The 20,258-nt window shown below is 44.1% G+C and overlaps 1 protein-coding gene across 1 annotated transcript; it reads right to left on the minus strand.

The window, feature by feature from the left end:
- Positions 1 to 2,195: 2,195 nt before the first annotated feature.
- Positions 2,196 to 6,167, minus strand: LOC120672655 (2-hydroxyacyl-CoA lyase). The gene is made up of 2 exons (XM_039953179.1): positions 4,561 to 6,167; positions 2,196 to 2,909 (listed from the first exon to the last, which is right to left on the minus strand). Exons 1-2 carry the CDS (start codon positions 5,956 to 5,958, stop codon positions 2,595 to 2,597), a joined length of 1,713 nt encoding a protein of 570 aa, XP_039809113.1. The 5' UTR covers positions 5,959 to 6,167; the 3' UTR covers positions 2,196 to 2,594.
- Positions 6,168 to 20,258: the final 14,091 nt, after the last annotated feature.

A 20,258-nucleotide genomic window follows, 5' to 3' on the forward strand; every position in this document is an offset into this window, starting at 1 on the left:
TTTCGGACTCTATCCCTCCTTGTGTGCCCGCAAAACCACCACAACATCCGCATCTCTGCTACACTCAGTTGCTGGACATGTCGTCTTTTTGTAGGCCAACATTCAGCACCATATAACATCGTCGAGCGAATCGTTGTCCTATAGAACTTATCTTTTAACTTTTGTGCCACCCTCCTGTCACAGAGGACACCAAAAGCTTGACGCCATTTCAACCAGCCAGCTGAGATTCTATGCCTAACATCTTTATCAATGCCGCCATCCTTTTGTAGCATCGAACCTAAATACCGAAAAGTGTCCTTGTGGGCCACCCTTTGCCCATCGAGACTAACGTCACCACCCTCATGTCTAGTTGCGCTGAAATCGCACATCATGTACTCAGTCTTGGTCCTACTAAGTCTAAACCCTTTTGACTCTAATGTGCGTCTCCACAGCTCTAACTTCCTATTAATCCATGCTCTACTCTCGTCAACTAGCACCACATCATTAGCAAAGAGCATACACCAAGGGATATCACCTTGTATGTGCCTTGTGACCTCATCTATCACCAAAGTAAATAAATAAGAGCTCAATGCCAACCCCTGATGTAGACCCATGTTAATAGAAAAGTCAGTGGTGTCGCCACCACATGTCCGGACAAACGACATCGCATTCTTGTACATATCCTTGATGAGGGTAATGTATTTAGTTGGGACTTTGTACTTCTCCAAAACTCACCACATGACATTTCTTAGTACTTTATCATACACCTTCTCGAGGTCAATAAAGACCATGCGCAAGTCCTTCTTCTGCTCCCTATATCTCTCCATCAATTGTCGTATTAGGAAAACCGCCTCCATGGTCGACCTTCCAGGCATGAACACAAACTAGTTTTGGGTCACACTTATCACTCTTCTTAGGCGGTGCTCGATAACCCTCTCCCAGAGCTTTATCGTATGGCTCACCAGGTTAGTCTCACGGTAGTTAGTACAACTCTGAACATCTCTCTTGTTTTTGAAGATCGGTACTAATATATTTCTTCTTCATTCTTCAGACATCTTGTTTGACTGAAAAATGAGATTAAAAAAATCAATTAACCATACTATCGCTATGTGATCTAGGCATCTCCACACCTCAATATGCATGCTAACAACCTGCAGCTGCAGGCCCTCCATATCTTAGCTCAGCGCACATGGCCTCTCTTGGCTCTGGCAAACAACGCCACCACCGCCGCATGATTTTAAGGGCTCTGTGCTTCATGATTGTTGAACAAACTCTAATTTAAACTCTAGAAACGACATGCAATGCAGGGGTGTTTGGGTTACCTTTGCATGTATAGTAACTTTTAAGTATATGTATTGAGAGTAATTTCTTTATTATATAATGACTGCCAAAGACGACAAGTTTAGAAACACGTATGCTTCGGTTCGATGGGTGAGCCGTGGCCAGCTTTTTATATACCATCACTGGTGATGTGCCCCCAGCGTCGAGAACTCGTGATCAGTAACGTCACCGTGGGGCCTGCGTGGACTGTTGGTATTTGACGTACGGCAGGGCAGAACGAGCAGAGCCGATCGCCGGGCGATCGGCTACTTGGCGTGTTTGGATGGCGCCCGGGGACACTGCTCGCCAATTGAGCCTGATCGAGTTGTGTGTCTTCCATCTTAGAGCAACTTTATTTGAGATTGGAAAAATCAACCGAAGCTCGAGTAGCTAGGATCAGCTCGGCTCAGAAATGTAGCACTGTCCTGTATACCGCTTCCTCATCACCGACACACGATACACAACTACGGAAACATAACATAACATAGTATTTTTTTTCTCGAATACGCAGGAGAACCGCGCTCATTGTATTAAGAAGGGAATAAAAATTTATTTACAACCCGCAGAACTCAAGCAACATATTGGGCACTAATCTAGCGCTAAGAAGCAGACAGTACCCTGTAGGGCCAACCCTCGACAGACTACTCACACTTAAAACAACCCAAGCGACACGCGCTCAATGGGCAGCAGCACGGGCACATCACTATGTGAAGCCCATGGCCGAGCTTCTCCTTGTACAGCTGCGTGTAGGCAGGCCTTCTTGGAGTCTGAGTTCAGCGCGGCCACCTTAACATAGCCCTTTATTTCAAGTTTTTGAAAAACATAGCCTTTCATTTGGTACCCTATTTCATTTCATCAAGAGGTATTGTGTCATTAAGTACACGTACAGGGGCATATCTTCACATGCCAATTTAAGGCATGGCAGAAATGTCGAACCTTTTGCAGCTTATTACTATTCATTTTAAGAAACAAAAACACACCAGTTTACAAACTGTTTTTCAGAGGATACTGGTTTCACATTTGCATCGTGGCATGAGGACAATCATAATAAATGTACATGCCATTAATTAAAAATGGAACACTATCCACGAGAGCATCCATATTTACCGGGGCAGTGAAGCTAAATTCTGTGAATACCTGCTTCAGTTTCAACCTTCCAGCTAAGTTTACAGAGCACCTCACATCGATCGGTACGCAGAAATAAGAACCGGTCGTCAAAAACAAAGGGCTGGACGCTGGAGGACATTGCTTATTAAGTCACATCTGCATCGTGCTATGGTATGGTACAAACACCCTCAGTTCTTGTGCTGCATCCGGCCGCTCTCTGCACCGGCGTAAGGATCAATGATACAGTTGATGACTGCTGGTTTCCTGGCACGGAATGATTCCGAAAGGGCAGATTTAAGCTCGTCTGGTGTCTCCACAAGATAACCTTTTCCTCCAAACGCTTCCATCATTTTATGGTAGCCTGCTGCTGGGACAAAAGAAGTTGGGGCCGGGTCATCTTTGAAGGGTCCAGTTATCTCATCAGGGCTTCTCCGGTCACCACCATAGACACCGTTGTTGTTGAAAACAATTACTACAACGGGCAGCTGGTACCTCACCAATGTCTGTGAAGTGAAAGGTGCAAAAGTAAATAACTGGGATTTCTTTGTCTGGTACAATGTGGTAAAATGAAATTATAAACATTTTGTACAGCAAGTTTAGGAAACAATAGTTTACTGAAGCGACTATTTAGAAGTTAAAGTAGCGAAAAATCAAGGACAAGAAAATAAATAGACAACGCAAGCCAAGCTGAAGAGGAATAACTAAAAAGTTACCAAAAATGAAAATGACCTAAAAACAGTGATTAACCAATAAAGGTGACCTAATTAAACAGAGGCTTGGTGCTTTGTAGTCAACCACACATAAGACTTTCAAACACCCTATGAAGTTTTACTACTTATCCTAAGTATCAACCATAGTGAAGACCTTAATTTGGGTTAATTAGATGGCGAGTTATAACAAATTTACTTTGTTGACCATAACCCTGTCCAGCTAATCCATCAAGGACATATAAATAAGCACACAAGCGATCAGATATTTTCCTTGATGCATTTCCATCAAGTTCTTTTGAACCAAACATCTGCCAGTTCAAATATCCTACTATTTTAACTAGTATGCAACAACACACAATTATAAAACTGCCGTATAGTACTCCTACTAGAAGAAAGAATAACAAGTATCACCTAAAATTCAAAAGTGCATTTCCAATACCATATAATGTGTAAACCTATAAAAGCAATAACCAAAACTATAGAAATATTCTGGTTCATCTTCTAAATTTATCATTAAGAAGACACATTGAGCAAATTGCAGACAAAACTAGAAGAATGGCACAGGGAGTGGAATGGTTTGCCAAGCATTCATCAGATCATATTCCAAAATAAATAAATCATGATGCACAGTAATCTGAAGAAAAAGACAAAGTCACCATAATAAAAGCAAAATGATTGCATTGTTCAATTGGCAACACAGATGGATAACTGTCACATAAACAATGAAATTTTAAGCATGCGGCAAAATGTCTAATTTATGGGTAATGGTGCCCCCTGTGGTCCCAAGTCAAAATTTCATGTTGTGCCTAGGACCAATGAGATTACAGAGGTATAAACAGTACAAAAATATGCATATATGGTGACTGTATGGAGCTGGGAGATTTAGTATGCCGAAGCATCATATGTGTACTACCAAATGTGCATTATAAACAACATATCCTGACAAAGATGAACCACTAGGATAATTTGATTGCTCATTTGTGGACAGCAGTTGATTGGTTATCCATTTGTTGATAAAAGCATATGCTACCTTGAATACTTGTACTAACAGTATGAACCAGCACAATTGCAAAAGATAGACTCATACACAACACTCGCATAATTTTCAGAGGGCATGCCATCTATGCATATCCATTAGATAAATTTCTCTCTCCAAGTTATTATGTGTCACATTTACACCTGGAACATCGCAGCAGCAGCATAGTTCATATAATTAGATGATGGTCTCAGCAAGTATCTTAGCATAATCGACATCAGCAACATGACCATGGCTTTTCTCCAACCAGAAGAATGTTAATTTCGGCTCACAGTAACATGATGATAGCAAAAAAGCAGCAGAAAAGTAGGAAAGGGAGCTAATAGCATGTTACACAACTAAACCAAATGAGTCCTGAGATTTAACTACTTAATATTTCAATGTGGAAAGGGCATGTCACATTCATACCTCAACCTCCATCGCACTGAATCCATATCCAGAGTCACCCTCCACAGCGACCACAAGTCGTTCAGGTTCGGCTACTGCAGCAGCAATACAGTACCCCAATCCAACCCCCATCGTCCCCCATGTCCCTGCATCCAGTCTTGTCCTTGGTTCATTCTGCACTAGCACAGCCCTGCCAACATCCATGGTGTTTGCCCCTTCTGAGACCACTATCGGAGCAGGGCTCCCCTCAGCAAGGATGGCATCCCGGATTATCCGCAACGGTGTCAAGAAATTGAACGGCACAACATCCTTTGCTAGCTGTGCCTCCATCTTAAGAACATTGTCCTTGGCCTTTTTGGTGATCGCTTCAACCCATGGGTTTGACCTTGCCAAGCAGAATGGATCATCCTTGATCTCCCTATTGATCAGCTCAATTACCCTCTTGGCATCACCAACAATCCCGACATGTGGTTTCCGGAGCTCAATCTCCTCCTCGCAGACATCCACAAGTATGAACTTGACATCCTTGGACCACTTGGGTGGCTCGCCGAAGTGAAGCAACCAATTAAGCCTGGCACCGACGACAAGAGCCACATCGCACTGCCCGATGGCGAGCGAGCGTGCCGCTGTGGCAGAGAGCGGATGCGAGTCAGGCACGACCCCCTTCCCCATAGGCGTCGGGAGGAAGGGGATGCCCGTGGTGTCCACCAGCTTCCGGATGGCCTCCTCCGCGCGCGCGTACGCAGCACCCTTCCCGATGACGACAAGAGGCCGCTCCGCACGGCGGAGCAGGTCCGCAGCTTTCCCGATGGCCTCGTCTAGGGGCTTCTGGTTGGGCGGGGATGGATTGGAAGCGGCCGAATCGGCTTTTGCTGCTGCTATGAGATCCGCGGCCTCGGATTGAGGGAGGGTTTGGTGGAGAACGTCGGAGGGGATGTCAAGGTAGCAGCCGCCAGGGCGGCCGGAGACGGCTGCGGCGAGGGCCTGGAAGACGAGGCGCGGGATGTCGGCGATGGTGGTGGCCTTGACGGCGAGCTTGGCGAAGGGCTTGGTGGCGGCGATCTGGTCGAGCTCCTGGAAGTCGCCCCTGCCGGCGTCGGCCTGGTCGCAGGAGCCGGAGACCATGAGGAGCGGCCAGGCGTTGGCGGTGGCGTGGGAGAGGCCGGCGAGGCCGTGGACGCAGCCGGGGCCGGAGACGGTGAGGAGGAGTCCCGGGGAGCCGGTGAGGAAGCCGTAGGCGGCGGCGGCGTAGCCCGCCGACTGCTCGTTGCGGAAGGCGAGGAAGCGGACCCCCGCGGCGGCGGCGCGGGAGGCTAGGGAGGTGACGGGGATGCCCACGACGCCGAACATGTGGCGGGCGCCGGCTGCGGCCAGCGCGAGCCCCGCGAGCGCGCTGCCGTCGACGGTCTCGGCGGCCATCCCTCCCTTTTGCCTGGGGGTGGGGATCCGGTGGTTGGGGAGCACTGAGCACCGAGCAGAGCACGGGGGCGGGCTGCTGGTGGTTGGCGGCGGGCCGGCGGCAGCTGACACCGGTGTATCTGGAGCGGCGTATATGGGGGTACAGGTGGCCAATGGGCGGGGGGCGGCGAGCACTAGTGGAGACTCCGGAGGACGCGGAGGCGACGGCGACCTCGACAGAGAAGAGAGATTCCAGGCAAGCAACGCACCGAGTCGTCTGGGGCCCATGGTTGTTGGTGGACGGTTCAGCCTCTGCTGGGCCCGGAGCCCAGAAAACAAGCGGCCCACGGCACGCCACCGACGTCAACGTTGCACGCTTCCGGCTTGCCGCGCGCGAGCGGATTCTTCTCTGCTGCGTGTGTTTAGTCGGCGAAAAAGTTTGGGTTTTTAGTAGTATAACATATTTTGTTGTTATTTGATAAATAATAATTAATTATGAACTAATTAAGTTTAAAAAATTTAGCTCGTGCTAATCAGTTAGACTGTGTAATTAGTTATTTTTTAACTGTATTTAATGCTCCATGTATGTGTCTGAAGATTCAATGTGACGGATATTTTGGGAACTAAACAAAATTTTTTGAGAACTAAGCAGGACCTGACTACTGAAAGTGAAAGGGATGGGGTGTTATTTTGCCTTCCATTTCCCGTAATGCAGCACACCTGACCTGTGCTGGTTTGTTTGATGCTCTCAAGGCTTTATTATCGAATAACCATAACAGAAAATGGCCAAATTTATGTCGATACATTGCAGGAGGAGCCCACAATGCGTGGGATATGCTCTCTGATCAGCACTTGAGCAGTCACTGAAACAAATCACTCCTGTATTTCTTTTTTCTATATTTTTTTTATTTTTCTTTCTCCCATCTTTTACTTATTTTTCTTTTTATTTCCTTTCTTTCATATTTTTATTTTCTCTCTTTTATTTACGATATTCTAAATAAGTTTGCAATTTAGTTTGTTTTCATTTAAGTTATTCATCTTTCTTCTAGCCAAATTTTAGCAAATAGTTAATTGGCTGTTCTTTTTTAAACATACTTTTGTGCTCAGCGTATACAATTTTGTTTGTGACATTAATTTCTTTTTGGCTATGTAGACTACATTATTCACATGTAAGAATAATTTGTTCACATGTCGAGCTATTTGTTCATTTTGTAGATTAATTTGTTTGTGATATTAAATTATTTTTTCATCGCTTATTTTTTTGTTCATCTATACTATAAGGATCCTAAACAATTTAAATTAGCATTTACCTAAAAAATTCACACCCACTCTTCACGATGTCCCCACCTGTCGGGAAGGAGGAAATAAAAACATGATGATGGGAGAAAAAACAATCTTTCTAAAATGTTTGCCATAATTTGACTTTTTTTCACCTTGAGTAATCTACCCACCCATTGTACCCACCCGGCTAATTACGTCCCTAGCAAAATCCAGAACGAGATCCTCTACCGTCAGTCTTCATGACTGCTCTCGACAGTCGCTGAATCGCTTCCGTTCACTGCCATCCAACGGAGCAGCTGAGCCCAGACACTCTACCTCGTTGTAGGACCAAGAACACCGACTAGAGGGGGTGAATAGGCGGTTTAAAATCTAAAACCAACAACACTAGAGAAATTTAATTAGTAACAAAGAAAAACCCTATGTCATGCTACTACTAACTCTAGTTGGGTTTGCAACCTAGGGTGACAAGGTACAAATCAAGCTCTAGTAAAGTAAATTTCTCAAAGTAAATAAACTAAACAAGATAAGCAAGAGATGTAACCGAGATGGACACAAGAGTTTATCCCGTGGTGTCGATGACTTGCCGGTCACCCCTAATCCACGTTGAGGTGGATTCCAAGAGTCAACCACTCCTCTATCAAGAACTCTCTTGATCTCGAACCGGCTTGAATCAAGGAACCGCTCCATATTTCATTTCCACTAGAGTTGCTCTTCACCACTCCTGTGAGGTGAGCACAAGATCTCTCACAACTGAAATCGGGGCTACTCAACAATCTCCTTGGAGGTGCTTCACGAAATCCACTTCTCCAAGCCGTCTAGGGAGCGGCAACTCCCAAGAGTAACAAGTCGATGACGCTTGCTTGAAGTTTCTCTAGTACCACAAAGCTCAAACTCTTGATGCAACGCACTAGGATGCTCTCACACTCTCAAGAATGCAATCTCTAAGCAATTGTGTGTGAGAGAGGGATGCCTTAGCTCTATAGTGTCAAGTATGCAGTCCAAATGGCCAAGAGAGCCTCCCAATGGACGTTACACTCTTTTCTGCGAAGTCGCGGACCGTCCGCGGTTCAAAAACCGGACCGTCCGCCGTTATAAACCAGTGTGTCAGAGTGCAATGATTGTGTATCAGAATTAGCCGTTGGAGCCCTAGCGGACCGTTCGCAGTTATGTGTTCCACACCACCAGAGACGAACATCGTCTCTGGTACAACTTTGAAATTAGCCGGCGGACCGTCCGCACCCCAGAGGCGGACCGTTCGCCATTCAACCTTGAAAACCAACAGAAACCAAAATGTCTCTGGTACAATTTTTCAATTAGACGGCGGACCGTCCGCACCCTAGGGACGGACCGTCCGCTGCACAGATCTTCAGCCCAAACAGAGAAGACACCCTCTCCGGTACAATTTTGAGTTAGAGCGGTGGACCGTTCGTCCACCTGGGCCGGACTGTCCGCCAGTCACATCTATTTTCCACCAGAGCCAAACATGCTCTCTGGTACGGGTGCGGACCGTCCTCGCCCCAGGGGGCGGACTGTCCGCGCTTGTGCAGTCAGCTCACAAACTTGATCTTTTTCAAACTTTTTCAAAACGCCGTTAGCCTTCATGCATGCAACTAGACATTTTGAGCAAAATGGTACTAAAGACCCGTCAAGCACGAGTATACGACCCCTCTTGATAGTACGGCTATCTATCCAACAAATCCGGTCAGTTTTCATCCACTAAGCGCCTTGTGACTGGTAAAATGCAAAAGCCCTATTTGATACCTTTGCCTTGAGCCCGAGCTTTGCATATCATCTCGAAAACTCCACACGTTCACAACCAAATCCATTTCATCCGTGGATCAACCTATGCTTATTATCTCAAATGAAATTGTTAATCCACAAACTATTGTCATTAATTACCAAAACTTGAATTAGGGGCTTAGATGCTTTCAATCTCCCCCTTTTTGGTAATTGATGACAACACTAAATTTTGGAGTGATAAAAGTGTTAGGTCAACTTTATACACTAGGCATAAGATGGACTTGGAATTGAACTTTGAAAGAACTTACCCATTTTTTTGAAAATTTCAAAATATATTATGAATAAATTCACCTAAGTTCGATGAGTAAAGAGAACCCCCCCTTGATATGTGCTTATAAATTTGAATCAATACCAAGAGCACATATATATATGAATTTGAAAATTTTGACGGAGTTTCCCCTACAAGTGGAAATCGAGGCATACAATACACAAGATATATATGATATGAACTTTAACATGGTTAGCACAACCTCAATAAGCCACAACGAAAAACATAAATAGATAAGAGTATCACAAACCAACATAGTTCATCACATTACAAACCAAATTCAAGTTCAAATCACAAATCCATGCAAGACAATAGAATAAGCGTGCAATGCAACATAGTTTGACACGAATAAAGTTCAACACAAATAAACACGAGTAGCCAGCGGAAGCCAAGACAAATAGAATCTCCAAGTGAAATCTATGAGCTCCCCCCTAGATCCAAGCATCACTCCATCACTCCAAGCCTCTTCTCCCCCTTTGGCATCAATTTGCCAAGAAGATCAGTCCATCGGCGGTGGAGGAGGCGGCGGTGGGGAGAACGGCTAGTGCGGGTAGAACTCTGGAGGCCGCACCGGAGCCGGGAATACTGAGTAGAAGTGATCTGAGAATCCAGTGAAAGCTGTGCTGAACGTGTCAAACTTCTGCTCAAGCTGCTACTGCCTCTGCTTAAGCTGCTCAAACTGCTCAGAAGAAGGCATATCCTCAAAGTGTGAGTCCAATACTGCTATATTAGAGTGTAGACTCTCCTGGATCCCCTGCATCTAAGTCATCATGGGCTGGAAGAACAGCTGCTGCATGTTCTGGAAGCCAAGAGTCATCTGACTCTCCATCTGGCTGGCCAACCCTGCTATCGGAGAAGACATGCTCTGCTGCATGGATGCAAAGTAAGGATCAAAGTAACCAGCTGGAGGAACCCACTGCTGCTGCACTGGAGGCTGTGGAGGTGGCATGGCATGCGGTGCTGCAGGTCCTCCCATGGGAGCGTCATCATCACTATCACCATTATCATCCTGCCCATGAGCTCCCATATCTATATCATCTCCAGGAAAAGGAGTCAAAGGCCTCAAAAGAAAAGCATTGTCATTCTTGAATGGATTGAAAGGAGTGTGCTTGCTCTCACATATCCCTCTGAAGCTAGATTTGATCTTGATGATGGACATAATGTATGGAGCAAAATACAAATTCATCTCCATATTAAGTCTTAAATCTGCAAACTGATCCATGATGAGTGCAATGACATTGATCATGTTGCCATTCATCACATGAGAGATGACATTCCAATAGTGACATCTGATTTTGTCCTTGTTGCCACTCTTAGGCATGAAAGTGACTCTGACAATCTTATTGATCACAGCAGGGTGATGCCTCAGACCCTGAATACCTCCAAAGCTTCTAGGAATACCAACATGTGCAGGCTTATAGTACATGAGTTAGTCATTCTCATCTAGGGGGTTTTCTAACACAACATTCACACTTTGCTCACTAGTGATGAAATCATAATCCAACTGATTAGCAGCAGCAAACTGAGTAAAGGTGGCATAGTAAGTCCTCTTTTCAGTTATCCACCATATCTTTTCTTCTACCATGTTGATTTCTAGTGTGGCATAAAACTGGCGAATAACAGTCTCATTCCAATCACATCTATGTTGGAGGAAATTTGCTAGACCCATTTGCTCAAATCTATCCACTAGATCAGACATGACAGGTTGTGACCTCATGTACCCTAAGTCTATGGTTTGATGCTTGAACACTTTCTTCTTAACCAAATGATCAAAATAAGCATTTTGCTGAATCATAGTGCTAAAGTAGAGAATATTGGTGTCACTAGATTCATTTAGCTGATTAACTGACCTTGCATTAGCATATGACTCTGTGGTCTACTGCCTGCTCTCAAGATCAAGTCCCATCAAGTCAGTAACATCATCCTCAAGACCCTCAACATCCTCCTCTGAAGATTCTCCACCAACATCACCCACTGAAAATGCTGCAGTCATCTCACTGAGATTAGGATCATAGTCCACATCATCGGAATCATCACTGTCTCTTTGCCTCTTTGATGCTCCAGCTTTCTTGATTTTTGATATGGTTGTTTTGAGAACCTTCCGGGGTAGCCTAAGATCAATAATCAATCATAAGATTCATATATTCAAGTATAATATCCAAGCCAAGCAAGATCATGACAAGAGAACAAGAATCAGCCATTCTGTGCACTGGCGGACCGTCCGCTTGAAGGCCGCGGACTATCCGCGTCCATGTGGTGATGGCAGACTGTCCACCAGCCATGCGCGGACCGTCCGCGATGCATCTGTTCATGCACAGTGAGCTCAAAATCGCCCTAAAACTTGATTCAATCACTATTTGAGTTCTAGATTCAATCCATCAACCAAATTTTAACCAAAGTATCTCCTCATCACTAGGAACAAGATCCCCCAGCTATTTTCATGAATCCATAGCCCAAAAATAGATCGGAGCACCTCAAACCCTATCCTCTTTCATGATGAAATCCACAAATATAATGAGAGGAATCAATGAAATACCGAGAGGACATGATGTTGAATCTTGAGAAGAGTCCGCGGATGTGCTCAGACCGTCCGGGAACCATGCCAAAAAGCCTCCCCCTTGAAGGTTCCTTCCACGTGCTTGAGAGAGAAAGGAGAGAGCCTTTTGGTGGATGTGTGCGGTTTGGTGGGGAAGGTGAAAGAGACACTCCATATAAGTCAAGTCTGGCCGACCCCACCTTGCTGCGCAGGCGTGGACTGTCCGCGACCTCAGAGCGGACCGTCCGCCTCTGAAAAATTTGATCTAACAGCCGACTGGAACTGCCTCTGGTGAACTTTTTCCCAACACTGGCAGACCGTCCGCGGACCCATGACGGACTGTCCGCGCCTTGTTCAGAGGACACCCCTTTGGTGGATCCGAGGCTAACCAGATGCACCGGTGACCTGCGGACCATGCGCGGTCCGATGGCGGACCGTCCGCCTCTGTAATTTCAGCTGAAAAACATCTCTGCAGAGTCTCTGTTGAACAAGTCCAATGAACGGCGGATCGTCCGCCTCTTACCTGCGGACCGTCCGCGTGACCAAAATTCTGACAGAGTTGAACTTTGCCAATTTCCACCATTTCAACTTCTAAATGGGATCATTGCTCATATAAAAATCTAAAAATCTCGAATCTTGCATGAAAATCTTCCAAAGACTCATAAGAGCAAGTTTCGACAAGAAATCAAAAATAAATATGGTAAAATCATGAAAATTCATAAATAGCTAAAAAATGTCTCAAAAATTCAGAAAATTAAAACCGAATATGCATAGAAGAATCACATACCATGTGTGCTAGTTTTCAAGTCACATTTGAGAAGTCAATGATATTGAGCTCATTTCTCAACTTGCAAAACCGAGATTCATCCAAAGACTTGGTAAATATATCCACTAATTGATCATCCGTGCCAATTCCATCAATCTTGATATCACCCTTGTTCACATGATCTCTAAGAAAATGATGACGGATATCAATATGCTTGGTTTTTGAATATTGCACCGGATTAGTTGCAATTTTCACGGCACTTTCATTATCACACAATAATAGAATCTCATGAAACTTCACACCAAAATCAAGAAGTGTTTGCTTCATCCATAATAATTGTGCACAACAACTTCCGATCGAAATATATTCCGCTTCGGCGGTTGAAAGAGCCACAGAATTTTGCTTCTTTGAAGACCAAGAAACAAGAGATCTTCCAAGAAATTGACAACCACCAGAAGTGCTCTTTCTATCAACCTTGCACCCCGCATAATCTGAATTCGAGAATCCAACCAAGTCAAAATGAGCACCCTTGGGATACAATAAGCCAATATTATGAGCATATTTCAAGTATCTCAAGATTCTTTTGACGGCGGTCAAATGATATTCTCTAGATGCGGCTTGAAATCGTGCACACATGCAAACACTAAAGATGATGTCGGACCTAGATACGGTCAAATAAAACAAACTACCAATCATAGAATGGTAAAATTTTTGGTCAACCGGATTACCTCCCTCATCTAGGTCGAGATGCCCATTGGTAGCCATAGGAGTCTTGATTGGTTTTGCATCTTCCATACCAAATTTCTTCAAGATATTCTTCACATATTTTGATTGACACACAAAAGTGTCTTCCTTGAGTTGCTTGATTTGAAGTCCAAGAAAGAAACTCAATTCACCTATCATGGACATCTCAAACTCCCTAGACATCATTTCACCAAATTCCTCACAAAAACTTGGGTTAGTTGAACCAAAGACAATATCATCAACATAAATTTGGCAAACAAACAAATCCTTACCAATAGCTTTAGTGAACAAGGTAGTATCAACCTTACTAATTTTGAAGCCCTTAGAGATAAGAAAGTCCCTCAATCTTTCATACCAAGCTCGTGGAGCTTGCTTAAGACCATAAAGATCTTTAGAGAGCTTATATACATGATTTGGCTTCTTGGATCTTCAAAACCAGGAGGTTGCTCAACAAAAATAAGTTCACTAATCTTGCCATTCAAAAAAAATACTTTTCACATCCATTTGAAAAAATTTTATGTTGTGAGAGCATGCATAAGCTAACAAAATTCTAATAGCTTCTAATCTAGCAACGGGAGCAAAAGTTTCATCGAAATCCAAACCTTCGATTTGAGTGAACCCTTGAGCTACCAATCTTGCCTTGTTTCTCACAACCATTCCATCTTCATTTTGCTTATTTCTAAAGATCCATTTAGTACCAATAACATTGTAATTCTTGGGCCTCTCCACTAAATCCCAAACTTGATTCCGGGTGAAATTATTCAATTCTTCATGCATAGCATTCACCCAATCCAGATCTCTCAATGATTCATCTACACGGTTATGTTCAAGAAAAGATACAAAATAATAATGTTCATAAAATGAAACAATGCGAGATCAAGTTTGGACAACCTTACTAATATCACCCATTATTTGATCCACTGGGTGATACTTTACAAGAGCATGATGAATTCTTTGAGGAACAATGGGTTCTTGAGTTGATGGAGAAGGTGCACTAGATGAACCAACTTGATCTTGTACTTGAGAATCAACACTACTTGAATATTGTAGAATTAATTCTGCTTGATCATTTGAGATAGAAGTTGAAGGATTAACTCGAATAGAGATAGAAGGACCATCTCCATCTTCATCTTCTTCTCTTGGTCTAACACCACCAATTGACATATTTTTCATTGCATTTCTCAAACCATTATTTCTCACATCATCAAGATTTTCTTGTTCATTCTGAGATCCATTGGTTTCATCAAACTCAACATCATATGCTTCTTCAACAATGCCTTGTGTTTTGTTGTAGACCCGATAAGCCTTGCAACAAGATGAATACCCAAGAAGAAAGCCCTCATCACATTTGTTTTGGAACTTTGATAACCGAGTTTCCTTCTTGAGAATATAACAGTTGCAACCAAACACTCTAAAATATGAGATATTTGATTTCCTTCAAATGAACAACTCATATGGGGTCTTGTTATGAAATCTATGGCAATACAATCTATTAGAAGCATGACAAGCCGTGTTGATTGCTTCGGCACAAAAACTATTCGAAACATTATACTCGGAGAGCATTGATCTTGCTATATCAATCAAAGTTTTATTCTTTCTCTCAACAAGACCATTTTGTTCCGGAGTGTACTTAGTTGAGAATTCATGTTTGATTCCCTTCTCATCACACCATTCCTCAACTCTTGTGTTTCTAAATTCACTTCCATTGTCACTCCTCACTTTCTTCACCTTGAGCTCAAATTCATTCTCGGCCCTTGTCATGAATTTCTTGAATATGCCATATGTATCGGCCTTGTCATGAAGAAAGAAAACCCATGTATATCTTGAATAATCATCTACTACCACAAGACAATAGCAATTCCCACCAATACTTCTATAAGTTGTAAGACCAAATAAATCCATATACAATAATTCCAATGGTCTCTCGATTGACATGACACTCTTAGTGGGATGAGCATTTGCAACTTGCTTTCCGGCTTGATATGCACTACATAACCTATCTTTTTCAAACATCACATTCTTCAAGCCCACTAATAAATCATGCTTTATGAGTCGGTTGAGTTGTTTTATGCCAACATGACCAAGTTTTCTATGCCATAACCAACCCAAGGATGATTGAGTGAACAAGCAAGTAGACAAGTTTGCCTCTTTAGTAGCAAAATCCACAAGATATACATCCTCATGTCTAAATCCCGTAAAGATGTGATCTTTTCCATCCAAGCTAGTCACTACAACATCATCTTTAGTGAAACCACACTTATACCCAAAATCACAAAGTTGAGCGACCGCTAAGAGATTAAACATGAGAGAATCAACCAACAATACTTTTGAAAGAAAATGATCACTTGAGATAGGAATTGTACCAACTCCTTTGACTTTGCCCTGGTTATTGTCACCAAAGATGATGTCACTATAGCCAACCACATTCTCATCTAGTGAGAAAAACATCATTGGATCTCCGGTCATGTGTTGAGTGCATCCACTATCAAGCACCCAATGTCTTCCTCCGGACTTGTAATTCACCTACAAAAGAGAAGTAACTCTTTTAGCTACCCAAATTTTCTTGGTTCCTTGGATGTTAGTGACCAAGGTTTTAGGCACTCAAATGGCATTTTTTTGGCACCATATATAGATAGCCCAATATATTTTGCACTAACACAACCCTTAGAATCTTTCATGAGAACATAGCTAGAATCAAAGGATACGGCTTTATTGTTGGTGAAATTCTTCTCATTATGGCCCAATTTTTTATACTTTTCTCAATATGGCCGTCCATCTTTCTTCACAAATAAGGTCTTGGTTTCATAGAAGGACTTCTTGCCTTTTTTGGGATATATCCAAGACCTTGCCTATTCAAGGTGAACTTTTGGCTTGACCAACAATGGTTGAATTTGGCTCTACTATCATAGCACTTGCTTAAATCATTGGTCAAACAAACCACCTCCTTCTTCAATTTTTCATTCTCCAAGACAAGTGACTCATCACAAGAAGAATTTTTACTTGTGCTACATGAGGGGTTAGTAGAGCTAGATATATGACAAAATTTGCAAGTTTCACTACTAGCCCCCATGCTCAACTTAGCCTTGTCCTTGTGATCAAGCAAGGTGTTGTGAGCTTCCTTAAGCTTCTCATGAGTTTTTTTTAGATTCTCGTGAGAGGTTTTTAGCCCCTCATAGGAAGCTTGGAGTGAACTATGCTTCAACTCCAAGTCCTTCAACTTCTCCTTTTTCTTGATCACAAGATTACCGACATCATTGAGCATGTCTACAAGATCATCATATGAAAATTCTTCAAGTTCATCATCATCTTGTAATACCTTTGTACCACCCTTTGCCATAAGACAATGTGGTGTGGAGAAGAGTGATGGAGCCTCCTTGATGGAGATTCCGGCAACTCCCTTGGATGGCTTGTCATCATCATCATCATCATCATCATCGGAGCTTACATCGAAATCCCACTCAACAAAATAAGCTTGACCATTCTTTTTCTTCTTGATGAACTTCTTCTTCTTCTTTTCATCATTTTTCTTGTCCTTCTTGTTCTTGTCATCTTTCTTGTTAGGACAATTGACGATGATATGACCCACTTCACCACATTGGAAGCAAGTCTTGTCAACAAAAGGATTTTTCTTGATGATTGTCCTCTCTTGCCAAAGTTCTTCTTGCTCATCATTCTATTGAACCTCTTGACAAAGAGAGCCATCTCCTCATTCGATTCTTCTTCTTGGCACCCACTTTCTTCTTCATTTTTGCTATCTTGAGCTTTGGAAGCCACACTTTTCTTTTTCACATCAATTTCTCCTCCATGAGCTTCATCTTGAGATTTCTTGAACATGTAATGGGTGAGAACTTCTCCCAATATTTGTGTGGGAGTAGCGGTCTTCACATTTGACCTCACAAGCAAGGTCACAATGGTGTCATATCTTTCCGGAAGACATCTAAGGAACTTGTGGTTGAAATCCGCATCCGGTACCTCAAATCCAAGCCCCTTGAGGTCATTCACAATGTCATTTAGCTGGTTGAACATCTCGGCTATACTCTCATCCTTCTTCATGGCAAATTCACTAAAATTGCCCTTGAGCAAATATAACTTGGCCTCCTTCACACTTGATGTGCCCTCATGAATTTCTATGAGCTTCTTCCATATGTCATTTGCATTTATGAGGCTCTTGACTCTATTGAACTCAGTGTACATTAAGAGCACTAAATAGCACATTTACCCCTTGATCATTTAGTATCTCATTTTCCTCATCTAGGGGTGTCAAATTATTTGAGTCTAAAATAACATATCCATCACTTACAACTCTCCATAGCTTTCTACTCATGGCCTTGAGATGAGCCGACATTCTTGTCTTCCAATAATCATAGTTATTCCTATCAAAGAAAGGTGGCTTCCCAATATGAATACCATTATCATTGGTCATTGTTCTACTCCAAGATGGTTAAATCCGTAATCAATGGAGTACTTAGCTCTGGTATCACTTGTAGGATCAAGAACACCGACTAGAGGGGGGTGAATAGGCGGTTTAAAATCTAAAACCAATAACACTAGAGAAATTTAATTAGTAACAAAGGAAAGCCCTATGTCATGCTACTACTAACTCTAGTTGGGTTTGCAACCTAGGGTGACAAGGTACAAATCAAACTCTAGTAAAGTAAATTTCTCAAAGTAAATAAACTAAACAAGATAAGTAAGAGATGTAACCGAGATGGACACAAGAGTTTATCCCGTGGTGTCGATGACTTGCCGGTCACCCTTAATCCACGTTGAGGTGGATTCCAAGAGTCAACCGCTCCTCTATCAAGAACTCTCTTGATCTTTAGCCGGCTTGAATCAAGGAACCGCTCCACACCTCAATTCCACTAGAGTTGCTCTTCACCACTCCGGTGAGGTGAGCACAAGATCTCTCACAACCGAAATTGGGGCTCCTCAACAATGTCCTTGGAGGTGCTCCACGAAATCCACTTCTCCAAGCCGTCTTGGGAGCGGTAACTCCCAAGAGTAACAAGTCAATAACGCTTGCTTGAAGTTTCCCTAGTGCCACAAAGTAAGTGTGTGTGAGAGAGGGATGCCTTAGCTCTATAGTGACAAGTATGCAGTCCAAATGGCCAAGAGAGCCTCCCAATGGCTGGGCATTGGGTATATATAGCCATCCCCGCAAAAACTAGCCGTTACACTCTTTTCTGCGAAGTCGAGGACCGTCCGCGGTTCAAAAACCGGACCGTCCTCCGTTATAAACCAGTGAGTCAGAGTGCAATGATTGTGTGTCAAAACTAGCTGTTGGAGCCCTAGCGGACCGTCTGCGCCCCAGGGGCGGACCGTCCGCAGTTATGTGTTCCACATCACCAGAGACGAACATCGTCTCTGGTATAACTTTGAAATTAGCCGGCGGACCATCCGCGCCCCAGGGGCGGACCGTTTGCGTTCAACCTTGAAAACCAACAGAGACCAAAATGTCTCTGGTACAATTTTTCAATTAGCCGGCGGACCGTCCGCACCCCAGGGATGGACCGTCCGCCGCACAGATCTTCAGCCCAAACAGAGAAGACACCCTCTCTGGTACAATTTTGAGTTAGAGCGGCGGACCGTCCGCCCACCTGGGCCGGACTGTCCGCCAGTCGCATCTTTTTTCCACCAGAGCCAAACATGCTCTCTGGTACGGGTGCGGACCGTCCTCACACCAGGGGGCGGACTGTCCGCGCTTGGGCAGTCAGCTCACAAACTTGATCTTTTTCAAACCTTTTCAAAACGTTGTTAGCCCTCATCCATGCAACTAGACATTTTGAGCAAAATGGCACTAAAGACCCGTCAAGCACGAGTATACGACTCCTCTTGATAGTACGGCTATCTATCCAATAAATCCGGTCACTTTTCATCCACTAAGCGCCTTGTGACCAGTAAAATGCAAAAGCCCTATTTGATATCTTTGCCTTGGGCCCGAGCTTTGCATATCATCTCCAAAATTCCACACATTCACAACCAAATCCCTTTAATCCGTGGATCAACCTATGCTCATTATCTCAAATGAAATTGTTAATCCACAAACCGTTGTCATTAATTACCAAAACTCGAATTAAGTTCCTAGATGCTTTCACTCGTTCGCACGCTGTGTGACCCAACAAAACGGCCTGCTAAGCGCCGCTGCTGTCTTCTGTTCAAGCGCCGCGCCATCACCATCTTATGCTCGAGTGCCGCGGATGGAGAGCCACGCCGTCGCCATCCCCTCGCCCACAGCCCCATCGCCATCCGCTCGCTCAGACCCACTTCGTCGTCGTCCCTTTGCTGCGAGCTGCATCGTCGCCGCTCCCATGCCGAGCATCTCGCCGTCGCCATCCCTTCGCTGCGGGCTGCATCGTCGCGTATGAAAAGGATGTGCTGGTGTTAGGATTGGATTGCAATTCGAGGATACTGCTGAACTTAATTGAACAGAACGAATAAATAATCTGACTTTTGAATCATTATTAAGACAAATTTTACAAATTTGATCTTAATTCTAAATACATTGTGCTATGTTTTCGCATTGAGATGAACAAAGGAAGAGGAACTCTAGCTAGCTATGCGAGCTGATCGGGGGTTTCTGCTCGGTCGGGTCACCTGGCGTCGCCGCCAGTGCTACTGAACCCGATGTTGTTGCCGCGCCGCCGGCATGAACGGCAGGTCCACCTCGCCGCTCAGCATCTGCGCAACGGTGCGCGTCACGGGAAGCAGCGCCAGCTCCGGGTTCGAGCACGCCAGCCCCACCAGTAGCGCATGCCACACCACGACGATGCAGCCCGCTCTGGGCGAGCGATGGCGACGGGGACTCTGGCGAAGGGTTGGCGACGGCGTGGCTCTCCGTCCGCGGCGCTCGAGCATAAGATGGTGACGGCGCGGCGCTTGAGTAGAAGACGGCGGCGGCGCTTACCTGGGGGTCTCGCTAGTTTGCG

This window comes from Panicum virgatum, chromosome 5N (genome assembly GCF_016808335.1).
Source record: "Panicum virgatum strain AP13 chromosome 5N, P.virgatum_v5, whole genome shotgun sequence".
NCBI lineage: Eukaryota > Viridiplantae > Streptophyta > Magnoliopsida > Poales > Poaceae > Panicum > Panicum virgatum.

Bases quoted from the DNA above. Each gene is read 5' to 3' on its own strand.
- LOC120672655 (XM_039953179.1), bottom strand. From the start codon at position 5,958: ATGGCCGCCGAGACCGTCGACGGCAGCGCGCTCGCGGGGCTCGCGCTG. The intron at 2,910-4,560 runs GTATGAATGTGA...TTCACTTCACAG, and splicing joins TCAGTGCGATGGAGGTTGAG to ACATTGGTGAGGTACCAGCT.